This window comes from Thalassophryne amazonica, chromosome 17 (assembly GCF_902500255.1).
Source record: "Thalassophryne amazonica chromosome 17, fThaAma1.1, whole genome shotgun sequence".
In the NCBI taxonomy this organism is placed as follows: Eukaryota; Metazoa; Chordata; class Actinopteri; order Batrachoidiformes; family Batrachoididae; genus Thalassophryne; species Thalassophryne amazonica.
In genome coordinates this window covers 31,763,023-31,781,267 of record NC_047119.1, presented here as the reverse complement: position 1 = coordinate 31,781,267, position 18,245 = coordinate 31,763,023, and the positions used below count along the sequence as shown (strand labels likewise).

General features: G+C 39.5%; 1 protein-coding gene across 1 annotated transcript in view; it reads left to right on the top strand.

Annotated features, from left to right (window-relative positions):
- The first annotated feature begins 78 nt into the window (after positions 1-78).
- Positions 79-18,245, top strand: part of LOC117528932 (anthrax toxin receptor 1-like) — a 34,040-nt gene continuing 15,873 nt past the window's right edge. The window contains exons 1-11 of the mRNA XM_034191563.1: positions 79-482; positions 6,265-6,336; positions 6,430-6,501; positions 6,601-6,682; positions 6,768-6,801; positions 9,866-9,945; positions 11,214-11,282; positions 11,402-11,482; positions 11,641-11,701; positions 11,849-11,947; positions 17,280-17,349. Coding sequence (XP_034047454.1) covers positions 328-482; positions 6,265-6,336; positions 6,430-6,501; positions 6,601-6,682; positions 6,768-6,801; positions 9,866-9,945; positions 11,214-11,282; positions 11,402-11,482; positions 11,641-11,701; positions 11,849-11,947; positions 17,280-17,349 — 875 coding nt within the window. The 5' untranslated portion in view covers positions 79-327. The remainder of the gene's footprint in view (positions 483-6,264; positions 6,337-6,429; positions 6,502-6,600; positions 6,683-6,767; positions 6,802-9,865; positions 9,946-11,213; positions 11,283-11,401; positions 11,483-11,640; positions 11,702-11,848; positions 11,948-17,279; positions 17,350-18,245) is intronic.

Here is an 18,245-nt window from a genome sequence, read left to right as displayed (position 1 = left end):
AGTAGAAGTCTGATAAACACTGAACGGTCACTCAGACACAAACAAATAAAAAATGCAATAATTCGCAGACTTATTTCTATCTTTGTGAGTTCTTTTGTTGGCTAAGACGGCAGAGAGAGGGGGAGCCAACAGCTTCACTCCTCCTCAGCCGGCACACATCTGCTGCTGAAAAGATGCAACACTGGTCCAGAAAGGAGCTTTTGTAGATCCAACTTCACAGCATGGCCGGTTGCAGCACCGTGCTGTGAGACCGAAGGTGCACGGTAGGCTCCAGCTGGAGAACATTTACCTTCTCCTTGGGGGTGTTTTGTCTAAAAATCAGTGGTGATGTCCCAGTGCCGGTGCAGGCAGGCCCTGCTGATTGTGGAGCTGGGCATGCTGGTGGTGGTCCTGGTGGTCGGCAGTGCAGGAGATCCCCGCGGCAGGAGAGAGGCAGGATCATCCTGCTATGGAGGATTTGACCTCTACTTTGTTTTGGACAAGTAAGTCTTCCAAATTTTTCTCGATCACAGTGTTAATTGATGTTTGGTGCATAGGTGAGGTGCAAACTCTCAGGTGCATCTGCAGAGACACGAATGTGCTGAAACTTGTAGGGAATGAAAGGCATCGGAATTCAATTACAAATATTTTGCTGATCATTATAAATTTTAGATCATATCTCTGGCACTATGTGTTGCAGAGATATAGCAGAAATTGTTTTTCACACCATGTGGTTTTGTTGACCTTGACCCTTGTCTGATCCTCTCCAAAAGTTAATTATCTCCAAGTAATATTCCCACCACGTTTGATGAAAATCCATCCAGCCAGGATAAATAACGAGGGCAAATAATTCTTTTAAGTCTTTTACCCAAAATGAAAGCAGCAGGTTTGGCACAACCATTTCTATTTAAAGGGGTCATATTGTGAACCTTTACAACAAGCTCAAGCAAAGTGAGTGCAGTCCTATACAATAAGATACACAAGACTTCCTCTCCCACCGCTCATTAGTTACCTTATATCATTCACTACTTGTTCCATATATGACCGACTGTATTGAAGTTTGGGGAACCACCTACAAAATTAACACAAATCCTTTATTTTTGCTTCAAAATAAGAAACCTTATCGTGAGCCAACAAATCCATTGTTTGTCCATTTGTATATTTTGAAATTTTGGGATTTGATTGATTATATCATAATACAATTTATGTTCAAAGTACAAAACAAACCCAGCATTGTTATCCTGGGTATATGTATAATTTTATATACATATGTATAATTTTTATTTTTGGTTAAAGGGGTAGACCTTCACAAGCTTTTGGTTCTGTTTACACCCTTTTGGGCACATGGGTGCATTCAAGATAGAGGTTTTTGAGCTTATGTTCTACTTTTAGCTCTGTTTGGGGTTAATCTTTTCACCCTGGACCAAAACTAAATAAATCAGTGCAATAATGATTTAGAACAGAAGCATTGCCCCTGGCTAACTGGCTATATAATGTAATAGCACAGACAACTTAAAAACACTCATGGTAAATCACTTCTTGTCACCAATGAACAGGCACAAATGTAAGGACAAGTGTTTGGTAGCATGTACATGTTAACATCACTCAATGCAAATAAGCTTTTTAAGATGACTGATTATACAGTTAGCCGCTTACCTTAGCCTCCAGTCCACTCTGGGGAGCTGCGCTCCGCTGTGGCATTATAAACGGACAGAATTACGAGGGCTGTCAATAAAGTATAGGTCCTTTTTATTTTTTTCAAAAACTATATGGATTTCATTCATATGTTTTTACGTCAGACATGCTTGAACCCTCATGCGCATGCATGAGTTTTTCCACGCCTGTCGGTGACGTCATTCGCCTGTGAGCACTCCTTGTGGGAGGAGTCGTCCAGCCCCTCATTGGAATTCCTTTGTCTGAGAAGTTGCTGAGAGACTGGCGCTTTGTTTGATCAAAATTTTTTTTAAACCTGTGAGGCACATCGAAGTGGACGCGGTTTGAAAAATTAAGCTGGTTTTCGGTGAAAATTTTAACGGCTGATGAGAGATTTTGAGGTGATACTGTCGCTTTAACGACTTCCCACGGTGCGAGACGTCGCGCAGCACTCTCAGGCGCCGTCGTCAGCCTGTTTCAAGCTGAAAACCTCCACATTTCAGGCTCTATTGATCCAGGACGTCGTGAGAGAACAGAGAAGTTTCAGAAGAAGTCGGTTTCAGCATTTTATCTGGATGTTCCACTGTTAAAGGAGATTTTTTTAATGAAAGACGTACGGACGGATTGCAGCGTCGGCTCGCAGCCGCTGCGACGCTCCGCCACAGGAAAAACACCTCCGTTGGAAGCCTTAAGGACAAGTTGGAACATGTCCAGCTGTTAAACAATTTCTCATATACTCACTACACTGAAAGCCATCAAAAGCCGCCTGGATTTTACAAATGGTTATCAACACGGAGGTGTTTTTCCTGTGCCGCCGCACCGCGCCGGCTGCGTCCCGACGCACGGACCCGTCCGCACGTCTTTCATTAAAAAAATCTCCTTTAACAGTGGAATATCCGGATAAAATGCTGAAACCGACTTCTTCTGAAACTTCTCTGTTCTCTCACGACGTCCTGGATCAATAGAGCCTGAAATGTGGAGGTTTTCAGCTTGAAACAGGCTGACGACAGCGCCTGAGAGTGCTGCGCGACGTTTCGCACCGTGGGAAGTCCTTAAAGCGACAGTATCACCTCAAAATCTTTCATCAGCCGTTAAAATTTTCACCGAAAACCAGCTTAATTTTTCGAACCGTGTCCACTTCGATGTGCCTCACAGGTTTAGAAAAAATATTGATCAAACAAAGCGCCAGTCTCTCAGCAACTTCTCAGACAAAGGAAATCCGACGAGGGGCTGGACGACTCCTCCCACAAGGAGTGCTCACAGGTGAATGATGTCACCGACAGGCGTGGAAAAACTCACGCATGCGCACAAGGGTTCAAGCATGTCTGACGTAAAAACATATGAATGAAATCCATATAGTTTTTGAAAAAAATAAAAAGGACCTATACTTTATTGACAGACCTCGTACTCTTTGGCAGTCAATCCACTTGTAATGCTGTGATCTTTGTGGAATCAATGGCTGCCCTGATTACAGCACTTGAGGGGCTGAGCGAAGAATTTAAGTGTTTGGGTTTGTGATTGCCCTGGATCAAGACTAATAGACTAAGACTACTAGTTTCTGGATACAGCAACCAAAAGTCTGGGTCCTAATATGTAGAGATCAGGAGAGACTGGGAAGAGTTTATGGAGTCATGATGTTGTTTGGTGATGCTGATATCTTTGCAGGAGAATGATGGTCCAAGTCTTTAGGGTCCTGGTGGTTCCTGCCTTATGAGACTTGCACACTAACCAGTGACATAAGGCTTGGACACTAACCAGCGATCTAAGGTGATGCCTGGATGTCTTTGGTACTACGTCATTTTGGAGGATCCTTGGGTACCACAGGAATGACTTTGTGACAGACAATCGGTTACTTGGGGAGACTCAATTAAGAAATGGGTGACGGGATTTTGGCCACATGATGCATTTCTCTGGGCATTATCCAGTGCCTCAGAGTTGAGAACACCAGTGGTTGTAGAAGACCAAGGGGATGCCCACGTTTTACCTGGCTGTGGCAGATAGATGGTTACTTTTGACAATTGCCTACAACATGGTTACCACCCAAGACTTTGGCAGTCACAGATTTGAAAGACTTCAAGGATGTTTAACCATAAACATATGTAACACAAGAGATTTTGCACAATATTACCTCTTAAAAAAAACACTCAAGATGGGTAATTCCCACCTAAGGAGGGAAACCTCCATCACATGATCTCATGACCATCATGTTAATTGTGGTGTGTCTCATATGTGCTTCATAAATCTGCCTTTTACCCCTCTTTACCGATGGTTAAGAAAAAAACAAACAAACAAACAAACTAAATTAAAAGCTTATTTCATGACATCCAACAAACACAAATATGGTATTAAAAACTAATAACTGAAAGCAAATCTACTTGTGAAGGTTCTCAACAGGTCATCTTGGGTCATATCCCACTGCCAGATCATGGCAGAGATTTGCATAAATTAGCACTAACTTTAAGTAATGAGAGCAGAAACATATCCTGGGTGATTGCTGTGATTGCTGGTGATTCACTGCAATGATAAAGACATTCCTGTTGTCACATGTGACCACATTTCACTGGCACAGTCTTCCTCTGCTTTGACAGCACAAACCCACATTTCTTTATTTTACAGTCTGTAGAACCCTTTCTCCATTAGAGCCAGATGTTCCAAAGATCCGGAATTTTTGGCCATCTCTACGCCGGGATAAATAAAACCATCAGGGAGAGGGAGAAGAATGGCAGCGCAGCATGAGAATGCACTGCAGAGATTTTGCATATATACCTTACAGTATTCTTAAGTGACTGTCTTTCCTTTATGTGTTTTTTTTTGTTTGTTTTTTTTGCTATTTGTTGATACTGTAGCTGGTGCAAACTCAGGACTAAAACTGAGCTCATCTAAACAGCTGACGTGGCATGCCTTTTTTTTTTTAAATGTACAAATTGTGAGTGGAGTCACTTTAAAAAAAAATGCAAATATCAGATCACAATACTGTGAAAACAGTCTAAACTGTAAGTTTATAGATGCAAAATCCACTGTTCATGTTGTGGCAATGCATGCAAATTGAATATTTGTTCCTAACTGTGTCCAAAACAGTCATACGTACAAGATGCATTGTGAGCAGATTTGGGGAGTAGCAGATTACAGCCGACACATTATGCAAATCTGCAGGAAAAATATTCGCTAATATGTAAATCTGTTCCATTACAGTCACTAAGACAAAAGATATAATATAATTACAGACATATTTAGAAAAATGGGCATTATTACTACTTGTAAGAGGTTTTATGGGGTGTCAGATTACTGTTGACAAATTATGGAAATCAGAAAGCAAAAAAAAAAAAAAAAAAAAAAAGTGCAAATATGCAATGTTATGTAAATACACTTACAGACACAAAAGATGTAATCAGATTACAGAGTCATTTAAAAAGGGATTATTACTACTGCAAGTAGCTTTAGGAGTAACAGATTACACCACAGATTATACGAATCAGAAAGCAAAAAAAAAAAAAGCAAATATGTAATGCTATTTCAATACAAATACAAAGACAAAAAATGTAATCAGATTACAGATTAATTAAAAATGGATTATTACTAGTTGCAAGTATCTTTGGGGAGTGATATATTACACCACAGATTATACAAATCAGAATGCAAGAAAAAACCCCCACAAATATATAACAGTATTTCATTACACTTACAGAGAGAAAAGATGCAATCAGATTGCAAAATCATTTTGTACAACTGGAGACACCACTACTAGTAAGCAGTTTGGGGATAACAGATTATATGTCAGAGATTATGGAAACCAGGATGCAAAAATAAGCAAATATGTACTGTAGCTGTATGTCATTACAGTTACAGAGGCCAACGAAACGGGATTATAAAAACATTATCTAAAAACTGAGGATTAGTTTCTGGATTGCACAGTTTTCTTTAAATTTTTTAGGGCACTTCAGCCCTAAACCGTCATCATGACGGTGTACGGCTGAATAATCTTGAGAGTGCGGTTTGTCATGTTATACTGAGAATAATTTGTTGTTATAAATGTTTTCTGTTGTGAGAACATGGAAAAAGCATCAAACCATTATTATAAAATCTTCTTAGAATCCACGCTGAAATTATTACATTGAGAGTCAATCTTGTAGTAATCCACAATGCCCAACAAAATACATAAATACAGGTTAATGACAATTAATGTGTGATAATGTAAAAAAAAAAAAAATCAGAAATTCTAATTAAATAGAGCCATACTGCACACATACAATGAATTCCATGGTGATGTCAGTGCATTAAGACTTCTTTTACAAATACCACTTCATCCAGAAATATAAACATGGAAATGAAGGAACAATATGAACTGTCCAATTTGTGTACATTTACATGCTTTCAGTGCTATATTTTGTTTTTAAAGCCAAAGATGGAAACAAGATTACAATACAATGTAGCTGTTTATTTTGATAAATGTGTCCTGCATGGATGTTTAATATTTTACAGAATACATGTCAATATGTGCTTTGCTTGTACTTATGTGCATTTCTGCGAGATCATCCAAAATGTAATAAAAACAAATTAGACTGCATGAATTCTATGACACGTGGATTACATTACAGAATACACTCTGAGATGTTTAATTGCTGTTTCTTTCAGATCTGGCAGCGTGCAGAATTACTGGAATGAGATATATTATTTTGTCGACCACCTGGCTCACAAGTTCATCAGGTGGGCAGGCACAGATGAGATAAATAATCAAATAATGACAGTTCAGCTGGACTCAAAACGTGACAGCGATCTCCACTGTGTCTTTGATTCTAGTCCTCAGCTGCGGATGTCTTTTATTGTATTTTCAACTGAAGGAAGGACGCTGATGGAGCTGACTGAAGACAGGTGGCACATTGCATCTTACTGACTTTAATCCCCGTTACTGTGTCATTTCTTTGTGATCAACCTTTGTTTTAAGTTTCATCTGTGTGGGGTCCTGATCAGAGACAAGATTCGTGCTGGGCTGGAGAAGCTGCGCATGGTGGAGCCTGGAGGAGATACTTTAATGGACAGAGGGTTTCAAAGAGTAAGTCATCTGCCCATCCTGATTAGTCACAGTATGGCCATATGTTTCAATTTACAGCTACTCAAGCCCAAATCTTTTCTCCCAGGCCAGCGAACAAATCTATCACGGGACAGGAGATGGTGAGTGGAACATTTCTTCATATGGAATCATCATTTAAAGAAAAAGACAAAACATCTGTGGTATTAAAGGGACCATATTAAGGGACTTAGTGCTTAGCTCAGATAAGATAATTATAGTGGGCGATTTTAACATCCACACAGATGCTGAGAATGACAGCCTCAACACTGCATTTAATCTATTATTAGACTCATTGGCTTTGCTCAAAATGTAAATGAGTCCACCCACCACTTTAATCATATCTTAGATCTTGTTCTGACTTATGGTATGGAAACTGAAGACTTAACAGTATTCCCTGAAAACTCCCTTCTGTCTGATCATTTCTTAATAACATTTACATTTACTCTGATGGACTACCCAGCAGTGGGGAATAAGTTTCATTACACTAGAAGTCTTTCAGAAAGCGCTGTAACTAGGTTTAAGGATATGATTCCTTTTTTATGTTCTCTAATGCCATATACCAACACAGTGCAGAATAGCTACCTAAACTCTGTAAGTGAGATAGAGTATCTCGTCAATAGTTTTACATCCTCATTGAAGACAACTTTGGATGCTGTAGCTCCTCTGAAAAAGAGAGCTTTAAATCAGAAGTGCCTGACTCCGTGGTATAACTCACAAACTCGCAGCTTAAAGCAGATAACCCGTAAGTTGGAGAGGAAATGGCGTCTCACTAATTTAGAAGATCTTCACTTAGCCTGGAAAAAGAGTCTGTTGCTCTATAAAAAAGCCCTCCATAAAGCTAGGACACCTTACCACTCATCACTAATTGAAGAAAATAAGAACCCCAGGTTTCTTTTCAGCACTGTAGCCAGGCTGACAAAGAGTCAGAGCTCTATTGAGCCGAGTATTCCTTTAACTTTAACTAGTAATGACTTCATGACTTTCTTTGCTAATAAAATTTTAACTATTAGAGAAAAAATTACTCATAACCATCCCAAAGACGTATCGTTATCTTTGGCTGCTTTCAGTGATGCCGGTATTTGGTTAGACTCTTTCTCTCAGATTGTTCTGTCTGAGTTATTTTCATTAGTTAATTCATCCAAACCATCAACATGTCTATTAGACCCCATTCCTACCAGGCTGCTCAAGGAAGCCCTACCATTATTTAATGCTTCGATCTTAAATATTATCAATCTATCTTTATTAGCTGGCTATGTACCACAGGCTTTTAAGGTGGCAGTAATTAAACCATTACTTAAAAAGCCATCACTTGACCCAGCTATCTTAGCTAATTATAGGCCAATCTCCAACCTTCCTTTTCTCTCAAAAATTCTTGAAAGGGTATTTGCAAAACAGCTAACTGATCATCTGCAGAGGAATGGTCTATTTGAAGAGTTTCAGTCAGGTTTTAGAATTCATCATAGTACAGAAACAGCATTAGTGAATGTTACAAATGATCTTCTTATGGCCTCAGACAGTGGACTCATCTCTGTGCTTGTTCTGTTAGACCTCAGTGCTGCTTTTGATACTGTTGACCATAAAATTTAATTACAGAGATTAGAGCATGCCATAGGTATTAAAGGCACTGCGCTGCGGTGGTTTGAATCATATTTATCTAATAGATTACAATTTGTTCATGTAAATGGGGACTCTTCTTCACAGACTAAGGTTAATTATGGAGTTCCACAAGGTTCTGTTCTAGGACCAATTTTATTCACTTTATACATGCTTCCCTTAGGCAGTATTATTAGACGGCATTGCTTAAATTTTCATTGTTACGCAGATGATACCCAGCTTTATCTATCCATGAAGCCAGAGGACACACACCAATTAGCTAAACTGCAGGATTGTCTTACAGACATAAAGACATGGATGACCTCTAATTTCCTGCTTTTAAACTCAGATAAAACTGAAGTTATTGTACTTGGCCCCACAAATCTTAGAAACATGGTGTCTAACCAGATCCTTACTCTGGATGGCATTACCCTGACCTCTAGTAATACTGTGAGACATCTTGGAGTCATTTTTGATCAGGATATGTCATTCAAAGCGCATATTAAACAAATATGTAGGACTGCTTTTTTGCATTTACGCAAATCTCTAAAATTAGAAAGGTCTTGTCTCAGAGTGATGCTGAAAAACTAATTCATGCATTTATTTCCTCTAGGCTGGACTATTGTAATTCATTATTATCAGGTTGTCCTAAAAGTTCCCTGAAAAGCCTTCAGTTAATTCAAAATGCTGCAGCTAGAGTACTAACGGGGACTAGAAGGAGAGAGCATATCTCACCCATATTGGCCTCTCTTCATTGGCTTCCTGTTAATTCTAGAATAGAATTTAAAATTCTTCTTCTTACTCATAAGGTTTTGAATAATCAGGTCCCATCTTATCTTAGGGACCTCGTAGTACCATATCACCCCAATAGAGCGCTTCGCTCTCAGACTGCAGGCTTACTTGTAGTTCCTAGGGTTTGTAAGAGTAGAATGGGAGGCAGAGCCTTCAGCTTTCAGGCTCCTCTCCTGTGGAACCAGCTCCCAATTCAGATCAGGGAGACAGACACCCTCTCTACTTTTAAGATTAGGCTTAAAACTTTCCTTTTTGCTAAAGCTTATAGTTAGGGCTGGATCAGGTGACCCTGAACCATCCCTTAGTTATGTTGCTATAGACTTAGACTGCTGGGGGGTTCCCATGATGCACTGAGTGTTTCTTTCTCTTTTTGCTCTGTATGCACCACTCTGCATTTAATCATTAGTGACTGATCTCTGCTCCCCTCCACAGCATGTCTTTTTCCTGGTTCTCTCCCTCAGCCCCAACCAGTCCCAGCAGAAGACTGCCCCTCCCTGAGCCTGGTTCTGCTGGAGGTTTCTTCCTGTTAAAAGGGAGTTTTTCCTTCCCACTGTCGCCAAGTGCTTGCTCACAGGGGGTTGTTTTGACCGTTGGGGTTTTTACGTAATTATTGTATGGCCTTGCCTTACAATATAAAGCGCCTTGGGGCAACTGTTTGTTGTGATTTGGCGCTATATAAATAAAACTGATTGATTGATTGATATTATGCAAATTTACAGCAAGTTTTTAGTGATGACTAAGTGCGTGTGTGTGTGTGTGTTTAAACATCCTGACTCTCAGGCTACAGGACAGCAAGCGTTATAATCGCCCTGACAGATGGAGAACTGAGAGAACATCAGTTTGACCTGGCACAAAGAGAGGTGAAACAACGCAAACACACTTTGTACATACACCAAATAAAACTCAGCTGTTCATTACTGTTTTAATCTGCCTGCTTCCTGTAAGCAAATAGTCATTATGTCACACGTCACTTCATCATCATTTCAAATAAACATAGTCACTCACACAAAATACAATTAACATGGAAACCAGATGTATAAGTAGAAGAGCACTTGGTAGAGTGTATACCTCTACCCGAGTGCTTATCTTTAATCCCGATTGCTGAACTTTGACAGTGATCAGTGATCTCTGATTGTAATTGCTGATCCTGACCTTTGATCCTGATTTCTGAACTTTCATCTGACTTTTGATCTTATTCACTGACCTTTGAGTCTGATTTCGGAACATGTATCTTAAACCAACCTGTCAACCTTTGATAATAATGGCTAAACTTTTATTCAAATCACTGATCTATTATCCTGATTGATAAATTTTGATCCTTTACACTGATAATTACTCCAGATCAGTGAAGTTTGATCCTGACTGCTGTTTGAATCTAAGCCTGACCTTCGATAGTAATAAATTAACTTTGATGTGGACCACTGATCTTTGATCCTGACGTTATGCATAATTCTGCAAACATCCAAACACACACATGGGTGATGTTGATGTTGTCAGTGTCAGAAAAAGTATGATCACCTCTGACTACGGCCAGGGGAAGAGAGAGACAGATGCCTTGCTTCAAGTGGTCTTGATTAATACTGTGGGAGTGAACAGTGAGTGACTCTACTTCATTTCACTGAAGGAAAGTTACACTTCACCAAGCTCATGCGCAGTTTTTCAGATATCATAAGCAGGGTTACCTGCTCCCATAAGAATGTCTTAATCTCACAAACTGTAAGGCCAAGCTATGGGGAGACACGTCTCCTCTTAAGTTTTTGCTCGTTGAGGAGAGTTAACTCACATAAAAACCCTCAGCATTAAACGGTCTGATTAAAATGTAACAATTAAAACTCTTCAACATTTTCCCGTCGTGATAATAATGAAAATTAATAAAACACAAAAACTTTTCCAACAGTCAGTCATAATTAAAAGATGATCTACTTCCTCCACAACCCTAATACCTACCTTACTGTCAAATTCAATTCAAATTTGTCCAAAAACTGTTGGTTATATAGTTCATAGTCATAACCAACAACATTCCTTCACAGCCAGAGATGATTTTCAGCTATATCAGATTTATTGATGATTCACAGTTTGAAGGCTGCTTTTATTTATTTATTTGTTCAATTCTGCTGTGTTGAATTAGGCCAGCAGGGCCCGTCAGTTGGGCGCCTCTGTGTATTGTGTTGGAGTGAAAGATTTCAATGAAACACAGGTAAATTAATCAATCAATGGACTGCATTTATTTATAATCAATAAACCACTTAAGAAATACAGTCAATCAGGTAATCAAATGTCAAACAGACAAGTAATATTTCAGCTGCTTGTCAACAGCTTTCTACAATCGCTGACAGCCAGGACCACGTGTTCCCCGTTAACGACGGCTTTGAGGCTCTACAGGACGTCATTGACTCGGTAAAGACAAACATCCTTCTCCTTGGGCTTACAGAAAAATGCAGCAGCTCATCTCATGTTTTCACCTGCTTTTACCTCATATTTGTGCATAATTATTATTATTATTGTTATGATTATTAGAACACATATTACATTAGTATTTTTTTCCACCTGCTCAGATCCTGAAGAAATCCTGCATTGAGATCCTGGATGTAGAGCCGTCTAGCATCTGTGAGGGAGGTAAAACCACTAAAGAACAGCCTCCACGTACATGATATCATAGTCACTTTAAATACTATAATTTCGTATTATATTTTTTAATGGTATGTTATATGCTGTAATCCGCTGTACTGGGGGGGGAAATGTGATTTTATAATCCTGTGTTAGAATCCTTCCAGGTGGTAGTCAAAGGAAATGGTTTCCTACATGCCCGAGATGTGCAGAAAGTTCTCTGCAGCTTCCACATCAATGACACAGTAACTCTGAGTAAGTGCTGAATGCACCGCGTTCAACTCGAACCTTTATTACCTCTGCCAACGAAGTTGGAGGAGGCTATGTTTTTGCCCCTGTTTGTTTGTTTTGAACAGCCTGGAGCCCACAATTTTTCATATATCGTTAAGAAATTTTAAGAACTGATTCAATTTTCAAGGTCATAAGTCAAAGGGCAAAGACAGGAAAAATCCCTATCTGTAACATTGAATGAATTTTTCAAAATTCAGAACTCTGTCAAAAAAGATCAAATTTCTTTCATAATTAAAAGTGTTCTGTAGGATTGTATCCCTTATTGACTGAAGTTTGATCCGGATCTGATCGAGATTGCAGATTTTGTGGCCATTTAAATTTAACATTGAAAACTCCATTTGATGTATATTTTACATTATATCTTAATCAAACATGCCCCAATCACTGTCATATTTGAAAGTAAGGTGCAGACGAGCACTCATTATCGCCTGACAAAGGTTGATCCGGATCTGATCCAGATTGTGGATTTTCTAGACATATGAATTTAACATTGAAAACTCCATTTAATGTATATTTTACATTATATCTTAATCAAATGTGTCACAATCACTCTCATATTTGAAAGTCAGGCGCAGACTGATACTCACTGTCACCTGACAAAGTTTGATCTGGATCTGTTCCGGAGTGGATTTTGTGGACATTTGAATTGAATATTGTAAAGCCCATTTGGTGTACATTTTGCATTATATCTCGATCAAAAGTGTCTCAATCACTCTCATTTCTGACAATGAGCTGGAAAGTGGCACTCTGAATGAACAGACTAAGTTTGATCCGCATCTGATCCGCATTGCGGATTTAACAGATGCTTGATTCTAACATTGAAAAGCCCTTTTGATCTATTTTGTATTATATTTTATCTTATTAAAAGCTACTTCTAACAGGATTTTGACCTTGAAAATTTTTCCAAGGTAAAGATTTGTGGAATTGGAAACTAGTGTTGGTGGAGGTTTGCTCTCTACAAGTGCGATGCTCTTGACAGGAAAAAGTGATTCCAGAATTACATAAACCCTTTAATTGAACTGCACTACAGATTTGAGTGAAAACAGCGTTTTAAAGGTTTGCCATCAAGCTTTCAAGGCCACAGATCTCACAAGTTAATTTGAAGTGTGCAGATTAAATTATCACAGGAAAAGATGGTGTTTTAACGCAGCTGCTTCTCTTTGTAGTGGTGAATAAAGGCAAAAACACGAATCCACGTAATCTGGCAACAACATTTATCAGCAGGCTGAACAAACACAAGAATTTATTGTTAAATCCAGCCAGCAAAAACTGCTTGTAATTTTTTTAAATGAACTCCGTCTTTTTAATTTAGAGTAATCCTTTGGTTTTTCAGCAGGACTGAAAAAATAAAAATATGACTTATTTTAACTGATTTTCCATCTCACATTTAGTACGTTTCTTAGGAACAGCAAGACCAAAATGTCTCTTTGCCAAAAAGGAAGGCTGTCCTTTGTACAGATACTTGTCCATTTTACAACCCCAATTCCAATGAAGTTGGGACATTGTGTAAAATGTAAATAAAAACAGAATACAATGATTTGCAAATCCTCTTCAACCTATATTCAATTGAATACACCACAAAGACAAGATATTTAATGTTCAAACTTATAAACTTTGTTGTTTTTGTGCAAATATTTGTTCATTTTGAAATGGATTCCTGCAACACATTTCAAAAAAAGTTGGGACGGGGCAACAAAAGACTGGGAAAGTTGAAGAATGCTCAAAGAACACCTAATTGGAAACAGGTGAGTGTCATGATTGGGTATAAAAGGAGCATCCCCAAAAGGCTCAGCCATTCACAAGCAAAGATGGGCCTAGGATCACCACTTTGTGAACAACTGCATGAAAAAATATTCCAACAGTTTAAGAACAATGTTTCTCAACGTTCAATTGCAAGGAATTTAGGGATTCCATCATCTACCGTCCATAATATAATCAGAAGATTCAGAGAATCTGGAGAACTTTCTACACATAGGCGGCAGGCCAAAAACCAACATTGAATGCCCGTGACCTTCGACCCATCAGGTGGCACTGCATTAAAATCAGCATCATTGTGTAAAGGATCTCACCACGTGGGCTCAGGAACACTTCAGAAAACCACTGTCAGTTAACACAGTTCGTCACTACATCTACAAGTGCAAGTTAAAACTCTACCATGCAAAGTGAAAGCCATACATCAACAACATCCAGAAGCACCACCGCCTTCTCTGGGCCCAAGCTCATTTGAAATGGACAGATGCAAAGTGGAAAAGTGTGCTGTGGTCTGATGAGTCCACATTTCAAATTGTTTTTGGAAATCATGGACGTTGTGTCCTCCGGACAAAAGAGGAAAAAGACCATCCAGACTGTTACCAGCGAAAGTTCAAAAGCCAGCATCTGTGATGGTATGGGGGTACACATCTGTGATGGCACCATCAATGCTGAAAGGTACATACAGGTTTTGGAGCAACACATGCTGCCATCCAAGCAACGTCTTTTTCAGGGACGTCCCTGCTTATTTCAGCAAGACAATGCCAAGCCACATTCTGCACGTGTTACAACAGCGTGGCTTCATAGTAAAAGAGTGCAGGTACTAAACTGGCCTGCCTGCAGTCCAGACCTGTTGCCCATTGAAAATGTGTGGCGCATTATGAAGCGCAAAATATGACAACGGAGACTCCGGACTGTTGAACAACTGAAATTGTACATCAAGCAAGAATGGGAAAGAATTCCACCTACAAAGCTGCAACAATTAGTGTCCTCAGTTCCCAAACACTTATTGAGTGTTGTTAGAGGGAAAGGTGATGTAACACAGTGGTAAACATACCACTGTCCCAGCTTTTTTGAAACATGTTGCAGGCATTCATTTAAAAAATGAGCAAATATTTGCACAAAAACAATAAAGTTTATCAGTTTGAACATTAAATATCTTGTCTTTGTGGTGTATTCAATTGAATACAGGTTAAAGAGGATTTGCAAATCATTGTATTCTGTTTTTATTTACATTTTTCACAACGTCCCAACTTCATTGGAATTGGGGTTGTGTTTGGTTGAGTTTAAATGGGAAAGACACCTTTCTTCAAGTTATAGACAGTGGGATAAAACAGGTTTCATCACTCTTGGTTCAGGTCAGGTCTGAGAGCATGCACTGGCGCCTTACGTTCTTGCATTCATCACACCATGGAAACATCTTTAGGCCTGGATGGTAACCACCCAGGCAAACAACCAGTCTATCCCCACCTTTCAAAAGTAATCACCTATCTGGTCTCCTGCAAAGATATCAGCATCTCCTCTGTCCAGCAACCTCACGACTTCAGAAGCTCTTACCAGGCTTCTCCTGATTTCAAAGGCTGAGGATCCGGCAATATGAACATCAGTATGTAGATGAACGAATGTCTCTAAAAGTTCAACACTTCAGTCCAGGAAGTCATTAAAACCCTGGATGTTAGTCTTGAACCAGGACAAATGCAAACCCAGACTCTATGATTCCTCTCTGAGCTTCTCAAGTGTTGCAATCAGGGTATCTATTGATTCCTCAAAGATCCAAGCATCAGTCACAAAGTCCAAGTCAGGTACCACTTCCTCCCCAACAAAAGCACCAAGGCTACTGTTTTCCACACCCCAGCTTTGGGCTTTTTTTTAAATTCATTTATCTTGGCATCTCTTGTTTTGCTCATAGTCACCACAGTACATCAGGCCTGGATGTACATGCTAATTTGGGACAAGTTTTTTGCCGAATGCCCTTCCTGAAGCAACTCAGACTGGATATGGGAAGGGGTTACGGGTGGTCTTGAACCAGGGATCTTGTGTCTGGGAGGCCAGAGTGCTAACGACTGGCACCACCAAGCTCAAAATTGGTGACATTTTGCCCTTTAAAGTCAGAGTGAAACACATTGCTAAAACATGATATAAAGTAAATAAAACACAAAATGCAAAAATAATCCAAAGAGTAAAGAGTTGGGGAGGTGATGGTCTAGTGATTAAGTGTTGGACTTGAGACCAGAGGATCCTCGGTTCAAACTCCAGCTTGACTGAAAAATCACTAAGGACCCTTGGACAAGGTCCTTAATCCCCAAATTGCTCCCCGTGTGTAGTGAGCGCCTTGCACGGCAACACCCTGACATCGAAGCGTGAGTGTGTGAATGGGTGAATATGAGGCATCACTGTAAAACACTTCGAGCTTCTGATTCAGATGTAAAAGCATTATATAAATGCAGTCCGAGTAATACAGGCACTCTTCCATGTCATACACATTACTTTTACAGCCAGTTTTCCTTAGATAAGTCAAATTAATACAAAAACTATGGTAAATCTGTCTGGACTATGCAGTTTTCGAAAACTAAGTGACTATGCATGTCTAGTGAGGCTAGGGAGGGAAGCCACCAAGACACTCATGAAAACTTCAAATTAATTATGTTTCTGTGGCTGTGACTGGAAAAACGGGGCGTGGTGCAAAATTTTGATTGCATCAGCCATCACAGCTTCACATTAGAGTGGCAAAAAAGAAGACAGAAACGGCACACAGGAGACTCAAATGTAGATTTTATCTGTTTTGTTGCAACAAAGTCCATCTTGTTTCACTCCACCATGAAGCTGTGTAACTGCTGATGCAACAGGCAAAACCTAGAACTCCTTTAGACTTTTCCGCAAGTGTCTTGGTGGTTTCCCTCACTAGTATCCTTCTTGTGCGCTCCATCAGTTTTTGAGAACTGCCTACTCCACACTGATTTACCATACAGTACCATACTGCTTGCATTTGTTCACATCACTGTCTAAATACTTACAGACTGTATGCGAGAATAAAGATTATATCAGAGATTTGCATTGGAAGTTTTGGTTTATTAAGAAATGCTACATTCTGCTCAGTCAATTTAAATTTAGTTGTGCAGACGGAGGGGTGTGGGGGGGCGGGGGACGGGGGGTGGATAGGGGCACTTTGTGGCTCCCAATAATTTAAATCCCTATCCGCTCCTAAACCGTCACCACCATCTTTCTTTGCTTTCACACGGCTGGTATAAGACTCAAGGCCTCTCATATGTCTAAAGGGGAATGTGGATCTCATCAGACACGTGCACTGTCTCTGCACGCGCTCCAAACTCAGCCGGCCAGGGTAAATAAACCACAACCTTCCCTCGTTTGCTTCATTTTCCATAAGGAGAGGAAATCCAGGAATTTAATAACAAAAAAAAAAAAAAGAATATTTCATAGATGAAAAGTTTCTAGGCTTTTTTTCATTTGGATGCATGCTTGTTCACCCTCACTGATGGACATGTATTATTGTACGTGACCTCGCCATGATGCTCCTTGCACCCTGCAGTGAAAAGACCGGTGGTGGTGCAAGACACCTATCTGCTCTGCCCAGCTCCTGTTTTGGAAAAAGAGGGAACGTAAGTAGATCAAACTAGATTGTGATACTCTCACAAGTGCAAAGCCTGCTGCAGCATGGATGCGGCATCAGTGGGGAAATTCGGAAGTACGTATTATAGCAACTAGTGTTAACCATTAACTGCATACTAAGACAATGAAGAGAAAATTTTTAAAAGACTAAGATTTATGTCTTCCCTAGTGTCCCGAAGTGTCAGTGAGTGGTTGGGTCGAAGGCTTTCACTACAATAGCACAAAAACAAATTAATATTCAAACTTATAATTTTTCACAAGCGTGAATATTAATATGAAGATAAAATGGCTAAAATTTAGTGTATCCACACATAAGCAATCATGAGATATTGAAACTTTAGTAACTAAGTTTTTATTCAGGCAAGTCATCCGATGCTGCCACCTAGTGGGAGACTGCATAAGTGACCGCACATTACTGATGAGGGAAATTGGTGCATCATAAGCACATGATGGCAACTTTCATAAGTCTCTGTTAGAAATGTATGAATGTATGTATGAGAATTTAAAACTTTTGGTCTTAAATTACAGACTCAAAATTTCTTGTTGATCCTGTCGAGTATTTTTCCTAAAAATGCTGGAAATTTTTTTTGCCCTTTGACCCCACTGAAACATCTCATCACTATTTCAGCAGGCCGCTTATTCAACACATTTATTTTGCAGAGATAAACTCTACAGAGTGTAAAGTGTCCCAGCTGAATACTTATTTTTATCCCGTGTGGTCTTAAGATGGGAGATTGAGAATAAATGCCTTCTATCAATACATCTGTGGCACTTTCATGTGCTCTTAACTTCAACATATTTTAACCAAATTTAAACTGCTATCCCAAAGGAGTCTGCTCTCAGGCAAGTTTGAATTAAGCATGATTCAGATTCACAAAGATCCTCT